The sequence below is a fragment of the Spermophilus citellus genome (assembly GCF_964194105.1).
Source record: "Spermophilus citellus genome assembly, chromosome: 6".
Lineage (NCBI taxonomy): Eukaryota > Metazoa > Chordata > Mammalia > Rodentia > Sciuridae > Spermophilus > Spermophilus citellus.
The window spans coordinates 2,324,356-2,341,846 of NC_138187.1; the positions used below are offsets into that span (position 1 = coordinate 2,324,356).

A 17,491-nucleotide genomic window follows, 5' to 3' on the forward strand; every position below is an offset into this window, starting at 1 on the left:
GAGTGTCTGTGCCCAGCCTCACCCGGTACCACATGAAGATGGTCTTGAAGGCGTTTTCGTTGGAGCAGGAGCCACAGGCCATAGTGATGAGCTGGGTCATGCCTTTGGGAGCCACCTGCAGTGAGGGAGTCAGCTGTGAGCCCAGGCCCGGGGACCCCAGCTGCATCTGTGAGGGGGCTGTGCCCTGGCTCCATCACCCCGTCACTCAGAGGCCAAGGACGGGAGGGATGCCTGGAGGAGCCGGGTTGGGAGGGTGGACTCAGGCTTCTCCAGAGGCAGAGGAGAAGCCCAGGGGGCCCTGAGGCCAGCAGAGGGAAGCCCAATCTGCACCTTCTGATGCAGGTGCCACCCACAGACACCGCACCCTCCAGGTGGGAAGTCAGGGTCCCGGTGACTTCAATCCTTGTAGCAACTGAAACTGAAAACCCAGGAGGACTGGAGACCTCGGGCCGCGCTCCTACCAAGGACAAATATCACACTGCCCGGTTCCCTTGGTCTTGCCCACAAAAACTCCTTCTTTCCTTCAAGAGGAAAATTGGAAATGGTCTTTATGGAAGAACAAGATTTTGGAAGCAGCTCCCCATCCTCCATTGCCATCCTTGCTGCCCCTGACTGGACCACCCCCGGACAGCAGGGTGGGAGGCGGAGGTGGGCTGCACAGTGACAGGATTGTCCCCCCACCCCACCCCACTCACAGAGAGCAAGGACTCCTGGAGCTTCTCCACGAAGTTCTCTGGAGGCAGGATGCCCAGCGCAGGTCTGTTGACGAAGGTGCTCTGCAAAGACCAGGGACAAATGGTTACTTCACCTTTCCACAGGTGATGGGTTCAGTGGGCTCCACAGGGCACTGCGGGCTGCTGCTGTTCTGTCCGGGCAGTGACACATTTCCCTGCACTTCGGAGTTCACGAGGCTGCTCTGGATTTGAAGAGGGCGTTCCTTGGTTGTGCTCTCCGTTATCAGACGCTGCAGGTGGGAGGTCTGGGTGAAAGGTAATGGGATCTCTTTGTACTATTTTTCGCAACTTCCTGTAGCTCTATTATTTTAAAAAACGCCATCAGAATGGGAAGAAGGAGAGTGACAGGTGCCATCCAGGATGCAGAGCCCTGGAACTCCCGTTCCCAGCTGGAGGGCGAAATGGTGCAGCTGCCTGGGAAAGCAGCGTGCTGGCTTGCTGTGATGCATCGTCCTGTGGCCCAGCAACCCGCCCCAGGTGTTTACCCAGGAGAAGAGGAAGCGCACACCCACATGGAGACAGGTGTGTGCACCTTTGTGGTGGCTTTTATTTCCATTTACCCCTAATTGGAAACTATTCAAATGTCTCTCCGCTGGGAAGAGGGGAACAGCTGTGGCTCGTGCCCACCACAGAGGACGACCCAGCACCATCAAGAACAATGCACGGGTTCGGGTTCGGGTTCGGGCGATCACGTGGGGAAAGCTCAGAGCCGGATGCCAAGTTAGAGGTAGAAGCAAAGGGCTGTGTGGTCTGTGTTTGCATTCACATGACGTTCTGGAAAAGGCAGGCCACGGGGAACAGGACAGCCATGGGTGGGCTGACCCAGCTGGGAGGGGATGTCTGGGGCAGGGCCCTGCTCTGTCAGGAGTTTTTAAAAGATTGGGGGAAAGCCGGGCACGGTGGTGCCTGCTTGTAAGCCCAGCAGCTCGGGATGCTGAGGCAGGAGGATTTCGAGTTCTACTTGGAATTTCCCAGTAGAACAGGGGCCTGATGTGGGGGTCTCAGCCTCAGCAACAGCGAGGTCCTCAGCAACTCAGTGAGACCCTGTCTCTAAATAAAATACAAAATAGGGCTGGGGATGGGGCTCAGTGGCCGAGTGCCCCTGAGTTCAATCCCCGGTGACCCTCCCACCAAGAAAAAGGGAAGAAAGTGGCCTGCACAGCTTGCTTGTGGGGTTGGGAGGACACCCCCAGGGGCTGTCTCTGCAGCAGCACCAGGCCAGGTGGGGCCGTTCTCCTTCCCAGGGAGGCAGGATGGGCCCGGACCGAGTGGACAGTGAGCCCCGGGGAGAAGCGTCACTGCACCGTGGGGCTCACACCTGGCCGTGTGGGCAGGGCCTTATGCATCCCTAGCTGACCCTGTCACTTGTGCTGACCAGAAGCACACACTGTGCCCTGGAGGAGAGCGATGCCGCAGAGCGAGGGGCAGTGTGCGCTGAGCCAGCGGACTCACAGTCCAGCTCGGCAAGCAGCAGGTGGCGGCTGCAGGGGCTACTCTAGGGGCCCAGGAGGGGCCTGAGCCAGGGACACACAGCGGGGGGCCCACCAGGAGCCAAGCCCTGCATTTCCTGGGGAAGTGGAGTCGGGACAGTCTTGGGGGTCCCCAGCTCCCCTGGCAAGCGCGGGAGGAATCTGGGAGGGCTTTAGTTTAGATGGACAGACTTATTCTAAAATACGGACGTTTAATTACAAAAGCAGGGTTGTCCTGGGATTTGGGGACTTCCTGGGTACCTCTCTCTCTCCCCGACATAATCAGTGTAATAAGCTCAACGCAAATCCAAGCAGTGACATCACTGTGTGGGGGAGGCTCAAGGACAGGGAGGCTCCAGAGATCATTGTCCTGGTGGCTTTGGGACTTGGCTTGGGTCACTAGAAATTGTGGCAGATTCATACCTCTGTTGCTTTTTCTGCTCTGTGACTATCCAAGTGGGTCTCAGATAATTCCTGGGGGAAAATAAGCTTCCCCATTGTAGAGTTAGCAAAACTGAGGACCAGAGAGGTCAAGCAACTTGTCCTAAGATGCACTGACAGAAAGGGACAGAAGAACCATGACACAGACCCAGGTTTGCTCGCTTCAGGTGCCACTCCCTCTGAGACATGCCAGGCAGCCTCACCAGGCAATATTAATAGTTCTGGGTACGAGTTGGCTTGGCACAACTGGAGACCTGGGCTTGCTTAGGGTCCTTCAGGGAATGTTTCCCCCTAGTTCTTCATAGAGCTCCTAAGAAATCTGGTGCGTCATGAGAGTAGGGTGGAAGCAAATTGCCCTCACCGTCACAGGCTGCAGGGGACGAGGCTCCCAGAGGGCAACAGGCAGGCTGGCAGCTTGACTGGGTACTGCCTATCTGGGCCCAGGAAAGCTGTGGAAGTGGTGTTCTTGTTCAGCAAAGCGTGGAATTACGAGCAGAAGGTATCTGGGACATCAGGTCTCAGAATCAAATGAGGGCAGGTGTCTGCAAGCCTCACTATCAGTCAGCAGTTTTAAAGTGCAGCATGGAGAGAATGGGCTTAGGTTTAAGTGGCTCTGCAACCCCAGGCAAGTCACTTAACCTCGCTGAGCTTCCGGGTCTTCATCTGCCCAAATGGGGTCAAGGTGTTTTTAAGGAGCTATGCAGTGACATGGCATTCAGAGAATGCTCAGTCTCAAACAACTGTGCAAATGGGAAGGCCTGGCAGTTACAGGTCTGTGTCCACGGTACCTGGCCAGGGACCCTTTGCTACGTTCATCCCCTGCGCAGGGAAGTCAGATTGCAGCTGTCTTTCACTGCACTGTGACTGTGCACACACAAAGCCCAACAACCCTTGCCCAGCTTGTGGGCAACACATTGAGATGGCCCTGGTGACATAAAAAATTGTAGCTGGGACCCACATTTTAGATCCAGGGAATGTGGTGTCATTTTTGCAGTCACCTGACTTCATTACGTTGGAGTCTCAGGGCGGTGCTGCTGGGGTGCAAAAGGGCTGCTGAGCTCCTTCGCACCTGAGCTCCTGAGCTCCTGGCAGGAAACTGTCGTGAAATACTGTAACCTGAGTGCATCTCCACTGGAGAACTGTCAGTGGGCAGCCTCCCAGCCTGACACCTGTGTGCCCCGCGGCGTGTCGCTGTTCGGAGTGGCGGTCAGCTAGTACTGCTTTAAGACTTGCTGGGTCTCCTCTCAGTGAGCTCCACTCAGGTGCCCTGCAGAGCAACTGCTGCAGCTGGGATAGAGGCAGTTCTCACAGGAGACCAGCGCTGGCAGGAGCAGGACTCAGGGTCACTGCGGAGGTGCACGTGTCAAGGAGCAAGGCCCAGGGAGAGAGCAGAAGCTGGTCACCAAGGGCTCTGCCCTGGAAGCAGAGGCCTCTGGTGGCATGTGAAGGTGGGGACCCTGGGAAGGGTTCGTGTGCACACCCGAAGCTCAGCTCGCAGGGTGCTTGGCGGAGAGAGAACAGAGGCCGGAGGGGCTGCTGGGGACAGGAGGGGCAGGAGCAGCCCTGGACGGGGGAGGATGGAGGGGGCAGGCTGGGGAGCCTCCTGGCGGGGACAGGGCAGTCCTCCGTGAACCGGCCTCCCTGGGCCTGGACCTCATGCGATGCTGGGGAAGATCCTTCCTCTGCCGGCAGCTGACACTGAAATGTGTTTGACTTGTTTGTTGACATGCTTCTCTGAGCACCAACTGCCGGGCGCAGCTGGGGTTTGCACAACACAGGGAATCAGAGCCCGTGAGCAGCACAGCCTGCCCCGCGCCCAGCAGACACTGTCCCTGGGACCCTCCTTCCTCGGCAGCAGCCCTGCCCCTGTCCGCTAACTGGAGGCCAGGTGTCCCCAGGTCCCTCCCGCTCCCCGCCAGGCAGGGCCACCATTTATAAGGAGGGAAGGTGCTTCTTTTTGACGGTCTTCAGTTTTGTCCTTGGAAAGGGAAGAACGTGTAAGACTCAGGTCCCGTGAGGGTTAGGCTGAGGTCCTCCCGGCCTGTCTTGGATTTATTTTGGGGACTCAAGCTGTTTGTCACGTGTGGAAGAGGATGTCCCTCTCTGGGGCAAACGAAAACGCCAATGACACTCCGTGTTGGCAAAGGAATGGGGGACAGCATCCCTCCCACGCTGCTGGTGGGAGTGGAGATGGGAGCAACCAGCTGAGAAAACGGGCAGGATTTGCTGAAGCTCCACCCAGACACCACCCAGGCCAGCGACTCCAGGCCTGCGCGGTAGCCCGAGGACCTGGGAGGTGTGCCCGCCCGCAGGCAGACCGAGAGCTCAATCTGGAGCCCACCACGTGCCACCAACAGCAGAGTATTCACAAGTGGGATTACAGCCAGGAGGATGGACAGTCTCGGCCACACAGGACACCCCCAAGATGAGTCGCTTAGACGTGGCTTTGAGTGGCATAAGACCACACTCCTGGCCACGGAAGCTGAGATGGTCCAGGGGTGCAGCTTTAAGCCACCTAGGTCGGGGTCATTTGTCATGGTAGTGACGGAAACAGGACATTTCCCCAACCTCAGGATGGGGAAGAACTGGGAAAACAACGTGGGTGGGTTGTGTGCATAGGCGCACGATGGCTTTCTAGCCACTCCCGGGGCAGACGAGCCCTCTACTTCACGGGCTCTCAGCTAGGTGTGTCTGCTGCGGGCCCCGGCCACGTCTGCAGACACTTTGGGTCAGGGAGGCACTGAACACCCTCCAACACACAGTTGTCCCCATAACACAGAATGTTTGCCTCCCTAGGTTGCAGGTGCAGAGTTGAGAGCCCTGCTGTAGGAGGTGCCTGAAGACCACGTGGCTTCCCTCAGGCCCTGGGTGTCACCAGGGGGTTGGGTGATTGCTCACCAAGTCATTCCTGGTGCCTCAGATGAGCTCAATCATTTTTTTTTTCTTTTTTTGGTACTGGGTGGGGATCTAAGCCAGGGGAATTCAACCACTGAGCTCCACCCCCAGCTCTTTCCATTTTTTATTTTAAGACAGGGTCTTGCTTGGGGACTTGCTAAATTGTTGAGGCTGGCCTTAAACTTGTGATCCTCCTGTCTCAGCCTCCTGAGTCTCTGGGATTACAGGCATGCGCCACTGCGCCCGGCTCAATAAATTTTTATGGAATGACAAATGAATGAAGAGACTATTTCTAAAGACACCAGGATGGCGGATGGCCACACACAGCTGGTCTTTACTCAGTGCAACAGGGAGACATACCGCGTTTTGAGGCTGCTGGATGAGCTTCATCAGGGCGGGATGGCTGTAACCTGGGGAGACAAGGGCACTGTTAGGGATGAGACTCCCCAGGACCCTCCCTCCCCTTCTCCTACCTGGCCTTCAGCCCTTTGACCTCTTCCCATGTCAAAGGAAGACGAGAAGATTCCCAGAGCCCTGACCACTGACTCTGAATCGCTTGGCTGGGAAATCTCCTACACCTTGCCCAGGCCTGGATTCTGATGCTCATGCAGGTGTGAGACCCACTGGAGCAGACAGACTTCAGAGGAAGTGAATGCAAGGTCAGGGCAAGTCTCAAGACTGGGCCAGGAGAGGTGCAACAGCACAGATGGCCCCGCCACTTCCCCAGGGCCCCTGGCTGGGGTGGCGCTCGAGGTGGCGCTCTGCTAGGGACCCGCGTGAAGCAAAGGCAGTCTGTCCAGAGAGGACTGAGGATATCAACAAGGCCCAGGGTGCTCTGGGATCCAGTGAATGCTCTCCTGAGAATTTACCCTTCATCTCTGGATCTTAGATGGGACCCTCTCTATCTCAGGACTTGAAAGCAACCTAACATCCATCGACAGCAGACCAGGGAGATAAACCGCCACTCATTCATGGGATGAAGGGCTTCCAGCATGCCCAGGCTGTTGCAGAAAAGCGTGAGTTACCTGTGCCGAGTCAGAATAACCTGAGGTCTCCTGCCAAGGGCAAACTAGGAGGGACACAGGTGTGCTCACACACTTCTCGCTAGAAGAAACAGTGATAATGGGGAAGACATAGGGGATGGGCTCAGGCTTGGGAAAGACACCCCCTCAAGTAAAATTTTAAAATAAAAATATTTATTTATTTAAATGAAAAAAGTTGAGACAGGTTCTCATGAAGTTGTTAGGCCCTCTCCAAGTTGCTGAGGCTGGCCTTGAATATGTGATCCTTCTGCCTCAGCCTCCTGAGTCATAAAAACACAAAATTTTTTAAAAAATATTTATTTCTCTCTTTTTTTTAGTTGTAGATGGACACAATATCTTTATTTTATTTATTTATTTTTATGTGGTGGTGAGGATTGAACCCAGGGCCTCGCACGTGCTAGGTGAGCGCTCTACTGCTGAGCCACGGCCCTAGCCCCACAAAGAGTTTTTTAAAGTTAGTCTAGAAGGCTTATTCCTGTGTGGCCAAGTTAGACTTGAGTAAGGCTGCTTTGCTCAGGGGCCTCTAGAATGAAGATGTCTCCGAGGTGCTGCTGCGGTTTGGCCTTCCTCGGGGAGCTGAGCTGGCGAGGACCCTCTCTTCTGGCCGCCTGCCAGTCGGTACTGAGAGACAGCACCCATCACACTGGAGCACCGGATGGCGGCAGGGTCTCTCAGGAAAAAGCACTCCACGCCTGACCTCTTTTTTTTTTTTTTTTGACATGTGTTTCTAAAAATCCCAGCCGTCAACCTGATGGACGTGTCCTCATGTTTGTGTGGCTTGAAGCCTGAGAGGTGGCAACAACACCCCTGAGACGCGTGGTGACACCCCTTCACCCTTCTGCCTCCTACAGAGCCCCCTGACTGTGGCGATCCTGTTCCACCAGCCCCAGAATGCTTTGTGGCGATACCTGGACCCCATGGGTCAGAGGAGGGAGTCTTGGAGGAGCCCCACGGTTATCACACCCTGTTCTGCTACTGGGGCCACCAGGTCTTGACCGCACTCTTCCGGGGCTGGACTGTAAAGGACGGTGATGCGATGGGAGGAGGAGGGGTAGGGGCTTAGAACAGGTTCTGGGCAGCCCTGGGGCCTTGGGCACCACCAGGCCCGGGAGGGTGAGGAGGGCCAGCCTGTGCCCTGGTGTGAGCTCTCCACTCCCAGGTGGGCAGCTGTGCTCTGAACACGCCTTCTGCACACTTGGCTCGAGCCATCCTGTGGCCTGGGGTGGCCCCCTTTCCCTCTTGCCTGAGGCCTAGGCGGGACCCCCTCCTAGGAAGCCCAGCTGACAGCGACAGCCCGTGCCACTCTCCTCTTCCCACCGAGTTTGACACCTCCGTGGTCAGCACTTGTCAAATGCTGCCTGAGGACAGCATCCCAGACCAACAGGACAAAGCCCCACATCACACGGACATTTCGACAGAAGCAGAAAAGCATTTGCCAAAACCCAATGTTTTATGATAAGACCCTGGATAAGCTGGGAGTACAGATATGCTTGATCCCCCGACACAGGGTCCCTCCCAGAGCCCACAGCCGCGTGGACGGTGAGAGGCTGCCTCCTCTCCCCCGCCCAGGTTCCAGGGCAAGACTCCCTCCTGCCACTGCTGTTGGACATGGCATCAGTCAGTGCACAGGCAAAAAAAGGAAACGGAGCGTTCAGACTGAAGAGGAAGAAGTAGAAGTGTCTCTGTGCAGATGGATGGCATGATCTTGTGCCAATAAATCCTGAGGAATCCACTAGAAACCTCAGTGCCAGCCAAGGCGCTCAGCACGGCTCGGGGAGGCAGGATCAGTGCAGTTGGATCACGTGTTTTCAAACACTTGCCGTGGACGATCAAGAATGAAATTAAGAAAACAGTCCGACTTGTCTGCCCCCCCCCGCCCCCCGAGTGGCGCTTCTTGAACACTGTTGGTCGAATGAATGAAAGCACCTAAAACACAGCTTGATCTGGCCCAATAACCTTGACAGATATTCTCAGAATCTTCAGGCTTTATGTATGAACTTCTGGAATATTAAAAAGAAATCATATAACTAATAATTCCCATTTACTGAGCACCAACTGTGTGCCAGGCTCTGTGCTATGCACTTCATATGCATGATCCTACCGAATCCCAAAGGGAGCCCGTGAGCAAACATTGTCAGCTCAAAGATGCAGATGGAAGCAGAGAGGCCCAGAGAGGGCAGCAGATGCCTGGCCCCTTGTCCAGAAGCAGGCTGTGGGCCCCACGTTCTAGCTGTGCAGCACTATCTCCTCCTTCTCCCTTCACGTCCACCATATCCACCCTCCCTCCTTTCATGACAGCTTCTGTTAATGGAGCATCTACTACGTGCAGGGGGCTTTCTGTTCATTACTGCTAATCCTGGCAGGAAGGCCACATCTGCAGGAGGAGGGAGGCACCGAGGTCTGCGGCGTGTTGAGGCCAATACATTTTAATTGAATGCATGAATCACAGAGAGGTTCAGGGACACAGGCCAGAGCTCTCAACTACCCAGTGCCTCTTAGAGGAGGAGTAGACTTTGGAGAAATAATCCCTGTCTGAAAGGATCACGATTTTTATTCCACATCCTGCTAGGGTCTGAAAGTCTGCCCCCACTGCCCCCAATTCCTCGGCTGAAATCCTAACCCAAGGTGGTGTCAGGGGTGGGGGCCTCTGGGAGGGGCCTGGGGGTGGGAGAGCCTTGCGAGGGGAGCAGTGGCCTGGTGAAGGAGGCTCAAGGGACCTCGTCTGTGGCCTCCCACAGTGTGGACCCAATGAGAGGTGCCGTCCAGGCATGAGGAAGTGGCCCTTGTTGTGCACCAACTCTTGAGTCCCTCTATCCCAGACGTCCACCTTCCAAACCCTCAGAGATGACTTTTGGCCTTGTCCTGCCACGGGTCTATGGCATTTTATCACGGCAGCCCCAGTGGGCCAGCACACAGGCCTTGTACCTATTTTCTTGAAATCAATTCACTTTTTAGCTGAGATGCATTTGCTTTGAAAGGAGGCCTCCCGTCACCCAGCTGCAGGCGGAATGCAGTGGGAACAATCTGTCCCAGCCGGGCTCTGGGTCTAGGGCCTGTTGTCCTCCCTAACAGAGATTGGCAGGTGTTGAAGACCCGGCATCACCCTGGGGACACCTTCTCCTTGACAGAATGCAGAAGGGCAGAGAGACTTGAAGAGCATCGTGGTCTCCCTCTGCTGGCCGCGGAGATGGGCTGCCAAGTGAAGCAGGGACAAGGGGACAGTCAACACCCTCCAGCCTCCTTCCTTCCCCGCACAGAGGCTCTCGGGGTCCCAGGCTGGACAGTGCGTGCACTCAAGGACAGAACGCTCTCTGGGTTTTTCCAAATGTTTTGGCCAGAGGTCGTTAAGCTCCGACTCCTCTCCCCGCCGTGGGGTGTTGAGGGCTTTCTGCCTCAGTGGATAAGCTCACTCCAGGTAAACCTCATCAAGCCCAGAAGCTGCTTGTCTGATTGACTCCTGCAGGAGGAAGAGCAGCAGAGCTGGCCCTGGTTAGGGGTGTCCCACCCTGGGCCTCTAGCCACAGGGTGGCTGGGAGGTGGCTCCCAGCTGGCTAGGAGGTGGAGTTGTCAGGTCCTGTCCCGCCTCAGCCCTGGACTCTCTGTAAGGTGCTGGACAGACCCTGTGTCCCCCTGAAACCTGGCAATGATGTAAGGTAGAAATGATGTTCAGAAACCCTGTTATAGGACGCTGTAGTCATTTAATGAGACAGCATGGGGTGCCTTAGCGATACACCCACCCGGCAGACAGTGAACTCTCAATTAGTATTAGCTTGGGAAAAATCATCTCAAAGACCACAGGCACGGGAGGGAAGATGGTTAGAGGGGGACCACACAGGGCCCTAGTCTTTCCAGGAAAGCTGCAGACCTGATCCTACGCCCTGCACATACTGATGGCTGGGGTTTCAACCTGAGGGAGCGCTGGGGATGGGCCCCAGGGTCACGGTTAATAAATGCGTCAGGATTCGAACCCAGGATGAGTCCAGAGCCTGTCTCTTGCACCCCACACAAACAGGAGATGCGGTTTGGTGGGTCTTGGAATCTAAAATGTCTTCAAAGGCTGAGGCACCTTGTATGACAGATGTTCCCAAATAATGAGTCACCTGTCTACTGTCTGATCACATCTTCATGGGAAATAGACAGGTTTGAGGAAACAGGCTGGGGACGAGAAGGAGGTGGACACCCAAGGCTGGGTCTCAGGGGAGGAGGGGGAAAGGGCCGAGGAGCGCAGTACCTCCCCACCCCTCCTGCTGCAGACAAGCCAGCTTCCTCTGCAAAGGGACAGGCTTCATCAGACACAGTCCATGGGCCACTGAGCACCGCCGGGATCCATCAACCAAAGGAACATTACCCATCCAGGCTGCAGATAGCCGCCACTGCGTTGGCAAATTAGCCCTGTCTCCCCACGGCCGTGCTGTGCAGGCTGGGAGGGGAGTCTGGAGGCAGGTGCTGTGGGCATCCCACCGAGATCCTCCCCTCCCAGCTGCTGTGTGTGCTGGCTGACGATGGCTCCAGCTGCCCCCTCCCCTGGAAGACTGCCCTGGCTCCATGGCAGCCACTTTGCAAGGAGATTGCCCTCATCCTCCCCCGGGCAGCTGATGGGCAACCGATTGGCACAGGGTGCAGAAAGGCAGCCCTCTGGCTCCTGTCTGGGGTTCAATTGCTCAGAGTCCCCTGGAGTCAGGCTATAGGAGAGAGCCCTCATTTTTAGCTTCCCCCTGCCCTACACTGTCCCCTTCCTCTCCTTTCCCCTGAAGGCTGTCCCTTAGCAGATGACCGGAACACCACTCCTGCGTCTGGCTATTCCTCCAGGAACCACCCCAGACCAAGACATGGGTCTGTGCACACCGGCCGCAAACACAGACTTGGTTCACCACCTAGCTGGGGTTCCTTTCCAAGTGCCACCTCCAAGCTTTCTTTTCCTATCTGCAAAGTGGGGATGTTGATCCATACCTTTGGGGGTGTGGGGAGGGGTGGATGAGGAACGACGTGCCTGTAACATGCCCTCCGCACACTACTCCCTCCTGGCTTTGAGGGATGGGCCTGCTGGGAGGAGCATCTAAAGCGGAGGGCTGAAGGCAAAGGAGGGAGGAAGGAAGGGAGAGAGGAAGGACATCAGAGGACCGATTCTCCAGCTCTTACCTATGGGGACAGAGGAGATCTGGGAATAAAGATCCAACATGCGGTTGCCGTCCACATCCACCAGGTAGTTACCTCGGCTCTCTTCGTAGTTGCAGAAAAAATGCACAGCCTCTGCATTCTGGGGGAAAGAAGAAACTAACTCAGGCTCACGGCGGCCCCCGAGGGCTTAGTCTTCAGGAACAAGCCCGAATCGGTAAAGTCAACTATGTTCTGCCATCCTGAGGACATGCAAGGTGCTTCTGGGTGCTTCTAAGGCTGCATTTCTTACTCTGGGAGTAACTACATGGGTGGCTTGCTTTAATAGTTTTTTAAAGTTGTGACTTTTGTATTTTGTGGATTTTTCTATATATGTTTCAGATATCACAATGAAAAAGGCTGAAATATAAATCTAACACAGAATTCCAAGAAGTTAGGATATATGTAGTAAACCTTACAGCAGCCACTAAGAAAACTAGAAATAAATAGTGAACATTAAAGAAATAAAAAGGTAATGGAGGAAAATATTCATTTGATGCATATTCCCGCTCTAAAGCAAAACCAACCCAACAAAAACCAGTAAAATAAAGATGGAGGAACAACAACAACAACAAAATACACCAGACACATGGAGAACAAAAAGTGAAATGGGAAACGTAAATGCAATTATGTGTGAATAGATTAAACTGTGAATAGATTAACTGTGAATAGATTAAAAACAGTCCAACCAGAGGTCAGAGATCGCCAGACTGGGTGAAAAGAAGCAACAGCATGCTATTTAGAGGGGACATACTTTAGATTCCAGACTACAAATAGGTTGAAAGAGAAAGGATGGAAAAGATATATGATGCACACCGTAACCATAAGAAAGCCTGATGGGCTTATGTTGGAACCAGACAAAACAGACTAGAAAACAACAAGAAAAAAGTTACTACAGAAAGACATTTTATAATGATAAAGGAATAATCCATTAAGAAGATACAACAATTATAAACATATTTGCACCAAACAACAGCGCCCCCAAACACATGAAGAAAAAATGGACAGAATTGAAGGGAAACAGTTCCCCTTTAAATAGTTGTGGACTTCAATACCTAGCATCCAATAAGGCTAGGACAGCTAGGCAGAAAATGAGCAAGGAAATAGGAGACTTGAGCAACACTCTAAAAAAAGCAGCTGTCCAACAAACATCAGCAGGACACTGCACCCGGCAGCCCAGCAGATGGCACCTCCCCCTCAGGCTGGCAGGGAGACTTCTCCAGGGCAGACCACATGCAGGGACACTTCTCCAGGGCAGACCACATGCAGGGACACTTCTCCAGGGCAGACCACATGCAGGGACACTTCTCCAGGGCACATCACATGCAGGGACACTTCTCCAGGGCACACCACATGCAGGGAGACTTCTCCAGGGAAGACCACATGCAGGGAGACTTCTCCAGGGCACACCATGGCAGCTCATCCAAGACGTTCAACACATTTAAAAGGGTTGATCTTGCACAGAATGTTTCCCAACCACAAAGGAATGGAATGAATAACAAAAAATTGGGAAGTTCACAAAAATGTAGAAATTAAGCAGGATGTAAATAATCAATGGGTCAAAGAGGAAATCACAAAGGCAATTAGAAAACAGGTTTAGAACAGAGTCGAGTTCAGCACAGAGTAAGCTACGCCCCTTGGCTGAGAGGAGGTGGAGAAGAAGCAAGCCGCGTTACCTGGCCCCACTCACCTGAATGACGTTCAGCTGCTCCATCAACTTCTGCAGGGGAGAAGGACGAGGGTGTCAGGCAAACACACTCTTGCCAGAACAGCTTGGAAATCTGTCCTGCTTTCCCCTCTCTTGCCAGTACCATGGTAGTTTATTAGTTAGTCATCAATATTATAAATAATTTTAAATTACTTAATATAAATAGTTGGCAGGAAACCATTCCATTACCCAGTTAAATTACAACAGGTGAGATTTAGATACCTGGAATATAAAACTAAATATTTAACAAAAAAATTTAAGCTGAAGGAAAGTATTTATCTAGTGTCCACCAAAACATGGATTCCTTTTTTATGAAAAGAAGAAGAAGAAGAAGAAGAAGAAGAAGAAGAAGAAGAAGAAGAAGCCGCCGCCGCCGCCGCCGCCTTTCACACTTCATTAGGAATAGAAAATAAAATCAACTAAAATATTATTTTGCCTATCAAATAACCATTTGTAATTATAATCCAAACATTCTAAAAACTCTACGTAGAAACTGGGAATTAGAAATTGTTGCTTTGATATGACAAACATCTCAGTTCCAAAAGTAATTCAACATAAAACAAACTTCAGCAATTAATGTTTTAAAATTATATATTTCCATGCAAAAATATAAAATAATATTACTGACAAGAATATGAGAAATCACTCTAGTGCTTTGCTATTATGAAGTTAGGATCCATCTCCCGATAGAAATATGTATGATGAAGTCTCTCCTTTTGTTAGCAAGACTCTCTCCCAAATAACTAATCATTTATACTCATACAGAGATTTCTGAATCCATAAAGGAGTTACAATGACAATAGGTGCATAGACACTCCAAGAAAAATGACTGGAGAAAATCTGCAAAATCTACAAAGAAAAGGTAAATTTGCACCACAAAGGGTTATGCCATTGTTCTGTGCCTCCTTCCTTATCCTTCCAGTTGAAGTTCAAGTTCAAGTTCAAGGCTCTGACCATCTAGGCCCCATGTCTATATATTGCCACATTCTTCCACTGTTGTTGATGTCCTGTCCAGCCTTGGACTCTAGACCCAGAGCACAGAGTCACAGGCTGGTGAGGACATCAGGTGGAAGGACTCGTGAGCCTGAGTGGAGCCCAGGCCTCAGCAGACTGAGCACGGGGGACCAAGCCCAGTCCAGTCTGCTGGAGGGTGGGACACATGCCGTACAGCCATGCCACTGCAGTGACCCCAGGTGAGACTACCCTGCATCAGCCCACCACCAGCTGTCCCCGGCCTGGAGGGGAGTCAGCAGAGCCGACTGCCCAGCCCCCGCACAGCCCCAAACACAGAAGCCGTCTGCCTGCTGTGTGCTCCTGGGCTCCTGCAGGTCTGCGTGCGGCATTATTGTGGCAGCAGATAAGGACCGTCTCTTGGAGCCTTCCTTACCTCCTGTGTGGAGTGGCCTAGTTTATTTTAATAGGAGCTGTCAGAAGGTAGCCAGCGAAGGCCCTGAGCTCCTCTGTGTTCTTGCCTCCTGGGTCCCTTCCCTCTACCCCCACAAACCACTCAGATGTGCTGGACTCACCCGAGACCTGGGGCCTGGGACCTCTGTCTTCATCAGGGGCCCGTCATAATCAAAGTCAACGTCCACTTTGGCTGCAGCTTGACTGATGTATCTGGATCCTGCAGCAAACAAAGAAGAGACCCCTGGTGATGAGGGTCTGCCCCAGCAGATGCCCAAGGTCCCAACCAGACCTCAGCCTCAACCTGGCCAGCTGCCCCACAACGCTCAGTCAGGACAGAGCTGGGCACTGCAAGAGCACCCAGATGTCACAAATGGGAAAAGTCAGTGGCATTGAAATTACAGGCAAACAGGCAGCTCCTGCCCTAGTGCAGTGAGGGTGAGTGGACACCAGAGTCCTGTCCCTTAAGGAGACATCCTCTAAAAGTATACATAGAGTATTGTCTACGGCCACAATGAAGGAGCAACAACTTAAGTGTGCACGGCTGGAGGGCAGCTAAGTACAATCAACATAGCCAACAATGCAATATTTATGCCCCTATTGTTTGAGGTAGAAATTTTGAATACAAATGGACTCAGGAAGATGCCCAATAGTATTAGCACATGAAAGATCAATTATAAAAATTACCTAGATTTTGTAAAAGTTTAGTCACCATTTAATCCGCCTCGGCTCTACTTGGGTTGGGTAACTCTTTGCTATCCCATTTGGCACTATAGGGTGCTCAGGGGCACCCTTGGCCACTGATCACTGCATGCAGGTGTCTCTGTCTTCAGCTGTGTCCCCAGCTGTGACGATCAAAACGACCCAGAAGGGAACCTGGGTGTAGTGGCTGCACCTGGAGTCCCAGCTAGTCAGGAGGCTGAGGCAGGAGGGCCACTTGAGCCCGGGAGTTCAAGACCAGCCTGGGCAACTAGTGAGACCCCCATCTCAAAAAAGAAGAAAAGAAAAAAAGAAAGAAATCCACCAGGAGAGAATAATTAAGTTTCTAAATCAAGGTGGCCCCCAGGTAACAGATGTTTTCTGTTTTAAAAAAAGTCTTTGTCACAAGTCATTTGTCTGGAACCATTTCACATTTTTCACGTACTGTAAACTCTCAGAGGGTGTTACGTTCCTGGGTGAGTCACTGAGGTGCTTTGGCTCAGTGTGTGGCTGAAACACAGGGGGTGGCCTCAAGCCCGCCCTGCTCATCCCTGAGTGAAAGGATAAGGGTGGAAGGACTTGGAGTGGCCCTCGGATTCCATCTCTCTCTTCACCTGCCTTCCTGGTATGTTCTTGCTAGTTGAGAAAGCCTAGTTCCTCTTCCTGGGGTGGCCTTTGTCACCATAATCATACCAGATGAGGGGATCAGCAGACACTTTCGACAAATCACCCGGGTGATGACATTTCTCCCATGAGCGTGCACATACATGTAATAGCTCTATCTCTTCGTCTCCGCTACCCAGAAGAGGAGACCAAGGTTCAGAGAGGTTATAGGAAAATGTCAGGGGCTTGGATGGAGCTCAGTGGAGCAGAGCTTGCCTGGGTTTGGTCTCCAGCACTGAAAAGGGGGGAAAAACCCCGCCAGGATTTCATGCACGCACACACACACTCACACAGATAGCGTGTCAAACCACACAGCGCCGCGATTTTTAGGAAACATTTAAATTCATTCTTCATTTTCTATGATTGCTTTGGATATCAAAGTTTCTGAATTAATTCCACAATATAATGCAGCCTTTTGAACATAAAGTCTAGTTAAAAAAACAGCACTGCACTGATTTAAGCATGAAGAAAACAGCCTTTATTTTCTTCTGTTTGATCTTAAAAAACGAAATTCCTGAAGAGTCTATTCTGCTAGAAGAGGGTTAAAGGTCGTGGGGTGCACGGATGATCTTTTTACATTAACTGTGTCTCCTCCCTGGTGGAACTCGGGGTTGCCACACAGCTTTGATACCAATGTGACCCCGTAAAGCAGAGAGGGGTATTTTGGTGAAGACAGTCCTTCACCAGCGTTGAGCTGTTTCCTTTCTAACGAAGGGGACAGGTGAAGCCTTCACAATGAACTACTGACCCCACGAGGGCACAGAGTCCTTTATGTTCCCCAGAAATTGTCTTGGTGTCAGGTTGTAGCTCAGGCTTCTTGGGGCCCGGGGTGGGAATGGGGGCCAGAGGGTGAGGCAGGGTGCACCAGAGCTGCCCTGGGTGGGTCCTGGAAGAAGGGCCGGGGTGTGGAGCTGCAGACAGGGGGACCCGAGGCAGACAAGCAGGAAGCAGGGGAGCTGGGCAGAGCGGCCAGGACCAGCCAACGGGGCTCTGGGCTGCGGGATGCTGGGGCCCGGTGGGTGCAGCACATTATGAATTATGGCGTCAGCTTCTGCCGCGGGCCGAGTCTTTGTGCGCAGAGGAAGGAGGAGGGCAGGGGACTGCCCTGCAGAGACCCTGAAAGTCAGAGCCTGATAATTTGTTGGCAACTGTGCAATCGGAGAAGGGGGGAAATGGACAGAGTCAGCCCTACTATGTGCTAGGCAGGCCCCACCCAGGCTATCTCCTGGGTGGGAGAATCCACAACTCCCTTGGGATGAGGAGCAGAGCGATTAAATGACT

General features: G+C 52.9%; 1 protein-coding gene across 5 annotated transcripts in view; it reads right to left on the reverse strand.

The window, feature by feature from the left end:
- ABAT (4-aminobutyrate aminotransferase) overlaps positions 1–17,491 on the reverse strand; it is an 84,170-nt gene that overhangs the window by 20,310 nt on the left and 46,369 nt on the right. For all 5 annotated transcript variants that reach the window (XM_081299597.1, XM_081299598.1, XM_081299600.1 and 2 more), the window contains 6 exons: positions 14,971–15,068; positions 13,427–13,456; positions 11,722–11,839; positions 5,900–5,949; positions 696–776; positions 23–115 (listed from right to left, as the gene is read on the reverse strand). In XM_081299597.1, the coding sequence (XP_081155723.1) occupies positions 23–115; positions 696–776; positions 5,900–5,949; positions 11,722–11,839; positions 13,427–13,456; positions 14,971–15,068 (470 nt within the window). The remainder of the gene's footprint in view (positions 1–22; positions 116–695; positions 777–5,899; positions 5,950–11,721; positions 11,840–13,426; positions 13,457–14,970; positions 15,069–17,491) is intronic.